The 12,897-nt window shown below is 35.1% G+C and overlaps 1 protein-coding gene across 1 annotated transcript; it reads left to right on the top strand.

The window, feature by feature from the left end:
• The first annotated feature begins 4,513 nt into the window (after positions 1-4,513).
• On the top strand, positions 4,514-5,740 carry LOC136217796 (peroxidase 71-like). The gene is made up of 3 exons (XM_066004454.1): positions 4,514-4,867; positions 4,948-5,110; positions 5,197-5,740. The coding sequence occupies exons 1-3, from the start codon at positions 4,661-4,663 to the stop codon at positions 5,598-5,600; spliced, it is 774 nt and encodes a 257-aa protein (XP_065860526.1). The 5' UTR covers positions 4,514-4,660; the 3' UTR covers positions 5,601-5,740.
• Positions 5,741-12,897: the final 7,157 nt, after the last annotated feature.

The following is a 12,897-nucleotide window of genomic DNA, read 5'->3' as shown; positions in this document are numbered from 1 at the left end:
GCATAAACCTTATCCAACCGGACAAACACACTATTCCTTTTCCAGGTAAACTTGTGGCCAGCTGCACCCAGGTTCGAAAGGCCGCAGATATCCATACTATGCTTATGGTTAAGGCACCGGTTAACATAATGATTACCCCCTCCTCTCTGATCACTCAAAAGGGCAATATCATTAAAATCCCCGGCCACCAACCAAGCCTCGGTCATATTTAAACTAATAGAATGAAGAATCTCCCACAGCCTTCTTCGATTAGTCAAAACAGGATCGGCATAAACAAAAGAAACAAAGAAAGGTTTATTACCAGGGTAACACACCTTACTATGAATGAATTGACTGTCCATACTTATTATATCAATATTGATTTGATTTGGCTTCCAAAAGAGCTAAATCCCCCCTGCTCGGCCAGTAGCCTCCGATCTAACACACTTCCAGTTCTTAAATTTCTTAACTACCTCATCAGCTTTGGGCCCACTAACCTTGGTTTCCAAAAGAATAAAGCAAGATGGGTTAATCTGTTTAATGAGATCATTAACATGAATGCGGGTAGCCTTGCTCGCCGCACCTTTAACATTCCAAACAAAGAAGTCCATAAGAAAGGAGAGCAACTGACACAAGCCCAAACCTTAGATCAGGTATTTATTCGGGGCTCCGGAGAGCCTAGAGGAGGAACCAGAAGGACCCCTTTTATCCCAAGAATCCAACCTACCAGGGTTCTTTTTAGGCTTTGCTTTGGGTTTCTTTATATTTGACTTCATCACTCCTAAAGTTTTTCCAATAGGAACATCAGCAAGAGGATTTAGATTACCAATCTCAATACTCAAGTCATTCCTTACAGGGAGAAGGCGCTGTGAACTCCCTTTGGACTCAACATTAGCAACAAAGAGAGGGTTAATAGAGTTATCCAGATTTGAACCCGGCTCAGAAGAAACCAGACCTGGCCTGCTCAATTCAAACTGCTCCTCAGGAGGATTCGAGATCTGTCCTTCCTCCATAGGCAGAATCTCAAATCTTGACCCGGAGCCAGAAGCTACATCCACACCCACCTCTTTGCCCTTCTTGGTATTCGGAGGTTTGACCCTGATCTCGGGGGCAATCTGGAGAGAAGTCATCCTGCTATTGATATCCGGAGAGAGACTAGTATTAGCTTTAGCACGTGGCTTCCTCCTTGATGTCCTTTTGGCAAGCATCCAAAGACCAAAGCTCTTATCCTCCCCCTGACCTTTCTCACCTCCTCCTATAATAGGTTGGACCACCTCCTCCACTACCTTTCTTTTCCCAGGACATCCCTCAACGGTATGGCCAAACATCCCACATTCATAGCATATGTTGTGTAAACCTTCATATTCAATATGCAAGACTTTATTCTGAACACATAATTGAGAAAGAAGGGGTTTAGCGAGGTCAATATCAATACACACCCTGGCAAACTTGCCCCTTACAGCCCCAACGGTGGTTTTATCAATATGGTGTACCTTCCCAACAAGGCTACCTATCTTATTCAAGAATCTCTCACTGTAGTATTCAAGAGGGAGGCCAGGGAATCTGACCCAAGTCAGGATCCTGTTAACAGAGCAATCATGGGGATCAAAATTAGGGACCCATGGTCTCAGTGCCAAGACATGGTTGGAGATAATGTATGGTCCACCATTAACAACAGCCTCATAATCCTTCACACTGGTAAATTTGATGACATAATAGTCATTCTCAAGGTCTGTGATAGTGACCTTCCCTGTCTTTGCCCATTGGGCATGGATCCTCTGGGCAAAGTAATTGAAACCAATTCTTTTCCCTAGTACAGTGACAATAAGCGCCAATTTCCATTTGGATCTTATAACCCGTTTGTCTTCCGAGGAAAGACGGATTCTGGGACAAAGCGGATTTTCTGGCTCTCCATCCTCAATATCAGAGTCGGAAAAGAACTCTTCAGAATCATCCTCAATAGAGTCTTCCTCCATCATGGGTTCCTCCTCAACCACCCCTAATACCTTATCCCTCCAAGAAGGGTTTCCCTTGTCTTTTTGAAAACTCTGGTTATGCTGGCTCTGAGCCTCATTAGGGCATGGGGATAAAGCCTGATCCCTACTAGGCCCAGGAAACAAAGTACTCAAATCCCCTACCACCGGACCCAAGGTAGGGTTTAGAATGGATAAACATGTCTGTGTCGATTGCACTGTCTGTAAAGCAGACTTGTTCTGAGCATCCTGCGGGGACAGATTGGCCTGGCCAACCATCAAGGAGGGGGCAGCCGTCTGAACTGACGAAACCCTAGCCGCCAGCTCCAGGACGCGAGCCGCAACCTCGCCCTCGCCAACATGGATAGCATCGGATCCAGCCATCCGAATCTGCTCCCCCGCGGGCCGCGCGGAGTCAAGAGACCCAACATTCCCCTCTCCCGTCGAATTCCTAACCCTAGGCAGACTCGGCTCCCTCTCGCCAACCACCCCATCGCTCAGCCCCACCACCGGCCTCTCCCCATCCTTACCACCCGGCCGAATCAGATCTTTAGATCGATCACCACCCCTCTCCCCGCTCCTCCGCCTGTAGCGGGCCAAAACCACCCCCTCACCAACCTCAACAGACCCGCCCAGCCCCTGAACAGTAGATCCGTCAATCCCCGCCGCCCGGCCTCCCATCGGCAACGACGGCCCGCCCGCCGCGCCTCCCAACGCCCCTACCGCACCCCTCGCCGCCTCGCCAGACACCCCCATCACCCCAACCCTAGTTCGCCCTTTCTCTCGTCCTTTCGTCATTTGAACGGGGCTTCTTTTAATCTAATAACTTATTTTTTACCACTAGCTTTCAACCTATGTTTAATAATGACACTATATACTTATATATTATACTAATACTAAAAATTTAAATATTTTATATTTATTTTATATATATTTTAATAAATATTATTAAAATTTTAATTGATCTTTACAATATTATTAAAATTTTAATTGATCTTTACAATTTAAATTTTAATTTCTTTTCAACTGTTGTGCCGGAATGGCTTGTGAACACTATTGAAATGGATGCGAGTCCATCATTTATATGAATCTCGATTTTCTGGTCAAAAAAAAAAAGTTTACTTGGTATTTAAATTTTAAATATACATAAAATAAAATTTAAAACTCTTAATAAATTTAATAATTTAAATTAAATTAAAAAATATATATTTATTTATTCATTACGTCACCCGGTCCGACCAATCCGAGCAATTCGATCCAACCAAGTGACTCGTAACCTAGTTACAAATCTGGTTTGATGTCCGATCCGATTCTGATAACATTGGTGATAAGGATTTTACTGGGATTTTATAGTGTGTAATTTGATCTCAAAATTAACTAAATAAAAGGCTTAATGCTCCCCCAGTTCTCTTAGCTTGTTTAAATTGGTCATTTTACCCCCAACTCATTGAATATCTTATTTACCCCCTTAACTCTATAAAAGTGGTATTTCGCACTCCTTATACTATCATTTTACCCCATTAACTCCATAAAATTTGTCATTTTACCCCCCCAAACTCATCTGCAATTCGAATCTTTTCCATTAATCTGGAAATTTCAACTCCAAATCCTATCATGGCAAGCGATAAGGTATGCTATTGTGGTGAAACGGCTGATCTAAAGGTTTGTTGGAAAGCCCCATATAATGGGGGACGTTTCTTTGGATACCCAAATTATAGGATTAGTAATTGTGTGGTTAATCTCTAATTGATAGTTAATCTAATTGAAACGTTTACAAATGGAGAGGTGAGAAATACCACTTTTATAGAAATAAGGGGATAAATAGGACATTCGATGAGTTGGGGGTAAAATGACCAATTTGGATAGATTAAGGGGATTGGAGAGGAGCATTAGGCTTAAATAAAATAGTGGTCTAATAAAAAAAAAAATTTGACATAATGTTATAATTGGATTGAAACTACAAGATCAAAAAAAAAAAAAAAAAAAAAAAAAAAAAAAAAAAAAGCATACTTAGTCAAAAGATTAACATTATATTATATAATGTTAATATAAAGAAATACATAAGGTTTAGAAGGGTTTGACCATTTAGCTATTTTATTTTATGTATTATTGGAGTTGACCCCCCTTTTTTGAGTTGATACAGACACTACTCTTATTAAATGCATGCTTAAATTCTGACATTTTCTAAAAATCTCCCATGTTCGACGTAAACTTGGAACTTTTCTTAGGTATCCATCTTAACTTAAATCAAATGTTACATTTCATATATTACCCACTAATTATACGCGTATTACTTATGGATAAGACTTGAAATCCAAAAGCACATTCATATCATATTCATATATGCTATACAGGTCACTTTCACATGCAGCCAAAAACCTATTCAACTTTGCAAATTGGCCTTCCTTTGCTGACTAGATTTTTAAATCGTTTGACTTATAATCATACCCTCTCCCTATATATACTCATTCTCACTCTCCAGCCATACTACAAACTCATCTTCTTTACATTCCTCCAATACTCAAACTTCAATTGGATGTTTCACCTACATTACTGTATTTTTGTTCTTGATTAGTAGCCCAGTAGAAGGGCAAGGGACTCGTGTTGGGTTCTATTCTAGAACATGTCCACGAGCTGAAGCCATTGTACGCTCAACTGTCCAAACTCATTTCAGGTCTACTCCTGCAATTGCACCTGGTTTGTTAAGGATGCATTTCTATGATTGCTTCGTTCAAGGTTGCGATGGTTCTGTTCTAATAGATGGACCCAACACTGAGAAATCTGCCATTCAAAATAGTGGTTTAAATGGTTACAATGTTATTGATGATGCTAAGTCCCAGCTCGAAGCTGCTTGTCCTGGAATTGTTTCTTGCGCTGATATTCTCGCACTTGCTGCTCGAGATTCGGTTGTTCTCGTAAGTCATCATTTTCTCATCCCTAATCATAATTAAGCATCAATTAATCATTGAATTAAATTAATTAAATACATGTGCAGACAAGTGGACGAACTTGGCAAGTGCCTACTGGACGTAGAGATGGACGAATCTCATTGCAATCTGAAGCTAATACTTTGCCTGGATTCAGAACCTCCGTTGCTGACCAAACCAAATTGTTTACTGATAGGGGTCTCAACACTCAAGACCTTGTTGCACTTGTCGGTGAGTATTCATATTCATTCATTCTTTCTTTCATAATATATTGTAAATTAGTACTAAATTTCAACATTTAATGTTGATGAATGCAGGAGGACATACAATTGGAACAACATCATGTGCACTGTTTAGTTACAGATTATACAATACTACTACATCTGTTTCAGACCCTTCAATTAACCCTGCATTCCTTCCTCAATTACAAACACAGTGTCCCCAGAGTGGAGATGGAGGAAATCGGGTAGCATTAGATACTGGTAGTCAAAACAGATTTGATTCTTCATTTTTCACCAACCTTATAAATGGCCGAGGAATTCTCGAGTCTGATCAGAAACTGTGGACTGATGCTTCAACTAGACCATTTGTACAGCGTTTTTCTACTGCTCGAGGAAATTTCAATGTCGAGTTTGCAAGATCCATGGTTAAGATTAGTAATATTGGTGTCAAGACAGGAGTCCAGGGTGAAATTAGAAGAATTTGTTCTGCAATAAATTGATTATTTCCACTTTTCTTTTTTTTAAACACGATTAACTGTACCTATTCTTTGGTTTATTTACATTTAATATTTTGGTGTTCATGTATCTTTAGCACAAGCTAAGCTACTAATTGGAATATATCAAGTTTGTATTTTCACAAGTCTTATGCATGGCTGGATTCTTGAATCTATTTAGATTACAATATCCAACTCTTTTAACAGTCCTATATGTCTTGAACATATTAAGCTCCAACAATCATATGTGATTCAAACTCTTAATCTCTAGATTTAAGAAGCTTTGATAGGATGTTAAAGAACCATTTGTTCCAATTAACAACTAATCTTAATACATATTGAAATATGTATATAGTAATCTTACCAGGATTATCAGCTCTAAATCTGATAGCAGCCCATCCATTCTTAGGAACACCAACAGTTGTTTCTTCGGGTGGATCAGTAAGATTAAAAGTTAATGGATCTTTCCAGGATCAAAATTCCCAAAACCCCATCCAACTACATAAAAGCTATAACCATGCATATGAATTGGATGATTATCACTTGTCCCCTGCAATATCAAAGCACCATGAACAGTAGCTCTAGCCCAGCTGCTATGAGCATGCCACCATATTGTTCCTTCTTCATCTTTCAATTTCATTATGTATGTGTAACATTTTCCAGGTTTAATTATCGATTTCAAAATCGACATAATTTCCATGAAACAATTGTTCTAATAAGCTATTTTCTAAAAAATGATTTCGGCTGCCATGAGCCATTGTAGTTTTTAGTGGCTATAGCCATCTTTCTACTACTCAAAGTCCCCTTTTTACTCAAAGCAATTACATACTTCAAAGCTGCTGAAACTGGTTTAATTTCCAAAAAATACTCATTTTGGTACTTCAACTTTTAAAACGACACCAACAAATCCATTTCTACATCAACTTTAATAAGTTCTAGTCTGATTTGCAAGCTTTCCAAGGACCTCAACGTCCACTTCAAGACCTCGACGATATATAAATTTGATCATTTATATAATTATGTACATAATTATTTCAAATATTGTTATGAACAAGTTATTTCAATTTTACAACTTATATCCTACCGTGAGTAATTTGCTCATTTAAAACTACACCTTTGAGTTGTAATTTTCTATTCATTTCCTACATTTCTAATCAAAACAAAAACAGAACAATTATAAAATCAATAAAACAAAGAAGAAAAAAAAAATACGTCTTTGTGTGTGGTTTTATTTATTTTTAGTAAATAGTTAATTGACGCGAAACCATGAACTTAGGAGGATTTTTTTTATTTTCAGTCCTTACATCTTCCGTTCAATGTTGCATTTTTAGAATTTAGATTCAAGTGCATTCACCGCACTTATTGCAGTTATTTCATTAATTGCTAAAAGTATTTATTAGTCTTGATAATAAATTTCTTTGACACGTCCACATTTATACATTTTTCCTACATACATTAATATTGAAATTAACATATATTACAAAAATATCACTGACAAGGTCAAATTCACCTCATCAATCCAGAATTCATAAATTATTTTAATCATGAAATTTACATGCATATACAAAGTCTAGGACTCTTAAACAAATACTTAATAATCAAACTTAAAATTAACCTGGATTATTTGTGTGTGAGATGTATACAATAAAAGCTAAACTTAAAATTTTAACTATATCCTTTAAAGTTTTTTGTTCAAATAATTTATCAAATATGGTAATTAGATCAAATGATTGAAGGTTCAAATCTTAGCAATCCATTTGTTGATATAGTTTCGACACATGGTAAGATAAACTTATATCATATACGTTTCAAACTTAGAAGACATTCACGTCGGAGGATATGTGAAAGATAATGAAAAGAAAAACTAAACTTGGACTTTAGTTCAAACTTTTAGTTCAATTAGTTCTTTCACAATATATGTTAATATAACGTCTCTTTTTTTAGAAAAAAAAATAATTATTTCATTTATAGAATAAAATAGTACATTTCGATATAAGTAATTAAAAAATAGTTTAATACATCAGTTGCCCTTTGAACTCGTCCAAAAAAATTGATTGGCCTTCTGAACTTCATTTTTAATTTATTAGGTGACGCGTGCAATACATCTTCCGTATTTAAATTAATTTTTTACAACCGAATGATCAATTGATTATATTTTACGTAAATTCTGATATTAAATAGACATTTTATGCAAATTGAAATAACTATCTCTACATTATTATTTTTTTAAGTTCAAGGCCCATCAAACTTTTAAAGTTGGAGAGTTCACCTAAATAAGCATGCATTCTCATCAGACACCGTCTCCGCCTGTCGTCTGCAACCGGAATCAAGTCCAAGTCGGGGAACAAAGACCTAAGACAGGAAATACCTAATTTCAATCTGTTCATCTTGTTTCTGAAAGGAAGGCCTAATTTCAGAACCAGACAAGCAAGAATTCATCAGTTAGTTCATCGTGGGAGTTGGAGGAAGTAGGTACTTACTTCTATTCATCTATCTTTGTTGTTGCATTACAATTTTCACTAATTAAATTTGTTCACTTATTCCCTTATATCTATCTTTGTTGATGCTCTGTTTTCACTTTGAGTTTCCCTAATTTGATGTATGATTAGAGAGATTACGGATGTGAAGAGACATTAAATTATGTTATAACAGTAATAAGGAGAGATGGATTTAAAAGAATTGATCCTAATTAGAATAGAATAGAATAGAATAGATTTGTAGCATCGCAGTAATTGATTTCATACGGCTTTTAATCTATGCTAGTAATAGCACATATCTCCTTACCAAGACAATCACTCTTCTTCTATGCAAGTAATTGATTTCATACAACTTTTGATAGTTTTAAGGTGTTGGACCTACTTCATCAACTTGGTTGCTCATTACCAAGACAATCGCTCTTATGCAATCAAATCACTTCAAGGAAAGAAATTAGGGATTACTCAAAGTAACTCAGTGACAAAACTCAACTATGGCGTTTCAACCCTACAATCTAATAACACAAAAATTATGGAGTTTCAACTTGAAAACTCTTTTATTTATCTTCTGCTATTTAAATAAAGTTTAGCAGCCCACACTAGATAACAAATAAAGCTTATGCTTCCTAATAAGACATAATAACTAATAACACAAAATTATGGAGTTTCAACTTGAAAACTCTTTTATTTATCTTCTGATGTTTAAATACAGATAAGTAGCCCACACCACTAGATAACAAATAAAGCTTATGCTTCCTAATAAGATAGAATAATCTAAAGTAATATCTAGCAACCAGATAAATAAGGAATAGAAAGGTCATTAAAATGAAATCGACTGCCTCTTCTAAGTTATTACCAATTTCCAGTCAAACAGGAAACTAAAATAGGTTTTAGTGAACTTTTAGAATGCACTTGGACATAGGTGGATCTGAAATTAGAGTGAAACTAGCATTTTGTCTGCAGGAGTTATGGTGAGGTGGCATAAGTTAGGTGTTACACTATGAATTATGAATAGATATAAATAGTCAATGGTCAATAGTCAATAAGAGTAATTGTATTTGCTTTTATTAGCTTTCCTAATTTAGCTCTTTTACCTCTTATATAAATACCTATAGCTAATAGGTAAGAAATGGAGGATTGGTTATTCTATTTTGGCTTCCCTGGGAGGTGCTGGTTAGCATCTTGTGTTCTTATTGTTTCCTTTTCCTAAATCAATATAAGATATCTCATTTGTTCATCTTTTCTTCTCTTTTCTTATCTTACTATCATTATAATCTTACCCTAAATTCAAGTTTCTATCACTGTCCTTTTAATTGAGCATAGTTTGATGTCCTTTTAATTTGTTATGTTATGATGTCTTTGTACATAACTTGATGTCCTTTTAATTTGTACCATTGAATTGTTTTGAAGCACTATTATATTTCTAATTGAACAATACGATTTGGCCTTGATTTCTAAAGGACTGTTTTGATACCGTATTCAATTATGTGATATTTTTGTTTTATCTTCTTACCGATTACCAATTTGGCATTTGGTTATTCGTCATTTGTAGTTGTGCTTGTTTTAGTTTTGGGATCATTTGTCTACCATGTTTATCATTCTTTTGGTTTGAAGAGTCTAGTATAGTACCATTGATTGGCATCAGTCTATGTTGCATGAAAATAGAATTTGAAACGAAACTGGAAATGGGAACAGACATGAAATGTCGGATTCCTACTGAAAATGGAAACAGACATGTTCAAATAGAAACTAGAAAGGGATAATTACCTCTGACAAATTCCTGAATGTTCAACTACCTTTCATTTTCCAATTCAAAATGAAAATATGAACTTCATAAGCATTTCTTGTTGTGAGAATTCAAACGTGGCAGTAGAATAATTTCATAAAAATCCTATCACAATCAAATCCCACTTTCTGGCTTAATGTGACAAAATCAACAGCTTAATGTGTTGAAATGAAGAATTAGGACTCATTTACCAAAATCAAGATGTTAAGGGGCCTCAATGTGATTTTTGCCTACAGTATATTATTTTTGCAATTCTAAGGGCTAATTTGCTTATAATTATTATATTTTTTTTAATAGGCATTGAGATTCTATGGTAGTTACAATGTTACATTTCATGACATAGAAATTATAAACAGTCCCCAGTGTCATCTAAAATTTGACAGCTCCAAGGACATAATAGTCAACAATATTACCATTTCTTCACCTGGAGATAGCCCAAATACTGATGGAATTCGGTTGCAGAACACACAAGATGTTGAAATTCAGCATTCTAATATTGGAACTGGTAAGAATCTTGCAGGTTAATAAATTTCGAAATATGTATAAATATAGTCACTCACACATCCCTGTACGCGAATGTCCTCCTCTGAGTTTGAACAACATAGACTATCTTAGCATGTGTTGAAATTTCATCGGGTTGTTAAGATTCGAACCCTTGATCATTAGGTCTAAAAGACTCTAATACCATAAGAGGGACTAGTTAAATTAAAAGTTTAAGTTGATAGTTAAAGTCTAATAATAGTTTTTATATTAATCTCTGGCAGTCGACGCTTTGTCTTCTATGGTCTATAAGAGAGTTCTATATAATGTTAGAAGTAAAATTTAACCCAAAGTTCAAATCAAAAAATAATTTAAGAGTAGTTTTTATTATTAGATCTTACCATTATCTTATTTTATTTTTCATAAAATTCCAAGTATGTTTTTGAAAGCCTTGAACATGAGTTTAATATCATCGGATTATTGGTAATTTTATATTTAGCTTAATACATACGCAGTACCTCTAACTTACACTCAAACGCGAAATAACTCTAATACTTTCAAAATGATTTTTTTTCACCCTATCAATTTGCTCAAAGTAACTTTTTCTGCCACTTGATCAACTTGCTTAAATTAACTTTTAAGCCAGTTCAACATGCCTAAAATGATCTTTTTTCCATCTCAACTTGCTTAAACTGACATTTTTCTCACCTCAATTTGCTTAAGTTGTCTATAAAGTGTAAGGCCATTTTGAAAATTTAAATAGTTATTAAAAGTTTAAATACAAATTAGCATAGTTATTAAAGGCGCGTCTATGGCGCAGGCCTTAGCGCCATGGCAGCCCCATGGCGAGGTGCAATCGCCATGGCGCGCGCCTGGTGCGCCATTTTGCGCCAAAGGCGCACCAAGGCGCGCCTTGGAAATTAGAGGCAGTTATGGGTAGTTTTTTGGTAGTTACTTAAATATCTGGAATGGAACACATGTTATATTAACAAAAAGTATTAAAAAGGGGAGAGATTATAGGTTTTAAACTAATTAGAAGACGAAGAGACTCTGTGAAGAGGAAGAAACAGAGTCATTTGAAGAGTAAGAGACAGAGTTATTTGAAGAGGAAGAAGTTTAGTAGAAAGAAAACACATCAAACGGATTCAAACAACAGAAACAAAGAAGCCAAAAGGAATTCAACTTCAACAGTTTGATGATCAATAGTTTGATGATGCCTTAGATGAGGAGTGTGATAGTGATGATGATGAGTGATGGATTTGGACAGTTTTGATTAGGAGTAGAACTTAGGAATTAGTATTCAACTTTAAAGTTTTCTAATATGGGGTTTATTTTGCATTTTAAAATTTATTTATGCTTAAGATATTTTCCTGATTTAGTTTTATGTTAGTTTTATGTTTTGTAATTTTTATTTTTTCAAGTGCGCCTTGTCTCAACTTTAACCTTGTTCTATTAAGCCCCTGAACGTTTTGTGTTTGTGCTAATGAATAAAAGTCTTAATCTACTATCAAAAAGAAAATAGAAGTCATACTCTTAGAGACGAGAGACAAAAGTAGTATTATATTAGTGTATTTTTAAAGTACTTTCAAGAATCATATTTTTTATCCACTTTTTGTCATTGCATTATTATTTTTGCTCTCATTTGTAATTACCATTCCGCATATGTGATGTTAAAATAGGTAATATTGCTTGTGCTTCTAATTCAAGACTCATGATTACATTCTTTTATACTCACTTCAAGTTTGGTTTTCAATTTCCATATACACATTGAATTTCTTTTTTGAGATATAGACATATATTAGTGCTTCCTTGAGCAGTGTGAACCTTTCACATGCAATATCTGTGTAAGGTTTTGTGTAAGATTTACTGTTTCTGACAGAAACAACTTTTGGTGCTTCTCTTTATTTAACAAGAACAACCTTAAGTAATGCAAACAACTTTTGTTTGCTTCTCCTCTCTGGTTCTACTTATCGTTTTCCTTTCCGCCCACTACAAGGAAAGAACAGTTTACTGACGACAATTTACGAACAACACATATATCGTGGTTAGTGCCAACAACATACCTACTATTTACGTACAAAATCATTCAATCAATGATATAAACGAATATACCCACAAAATGCAAATGACTTAGCAACGACTTTTGTCGTCGGAAATTTTAATGACTACATGGTAATGCCATGTTGTTGGTATTAGAGAGAACATTCTAACCAAACACCTCCAAAATTCAAGAACTATATTAAAAAAATAGAATTCAGGGTCAAAATAGTCCTTAAATTTGGAGGAAAGGATCAATTTAGCTAAAATAGAAGTTTAAGTTTTAGCTCAGTTATCAAATTTGCAATTTTTGACAAATTGACCCAGATATAATTAATTTTGATAGTAAAGTTTTTATAAAATGTGGACTAATTTGTCAAAATTTACCAACTTAAGGTTGAATTAATACACAAATTCAGTTTGGGCTATATTTATCTTGACCGCTAATAAGTTTAAGGGTCATTTTGACTTTTAATTCTAAAAAAAAATACCAACTTAGCCATGACAAAAAAAAAAACGCCCATAA

The sequence above is a fragment of the Euphorbia lathyris genome, chromosome 2, assembly GCF_963576675.1.
Source record: "Euphorbia lathyris chromosome 2, ddEupLath1.1, whole genome shotgun sequence".
Classification (NCBI taxonomy): domain Eukaryota; kingdom Viridiplantae; phylum Streptophyta; class Magnoliopsida; order Malpighiales; family Euphorbiaceae; genus Euphorbia; species Euphorbia lathyris.
The sequence above is the reverse complement of the archived record's forward strand: the minus strand, read 5'-3'. Positions and strand labels throughout refer to the sequence as shown.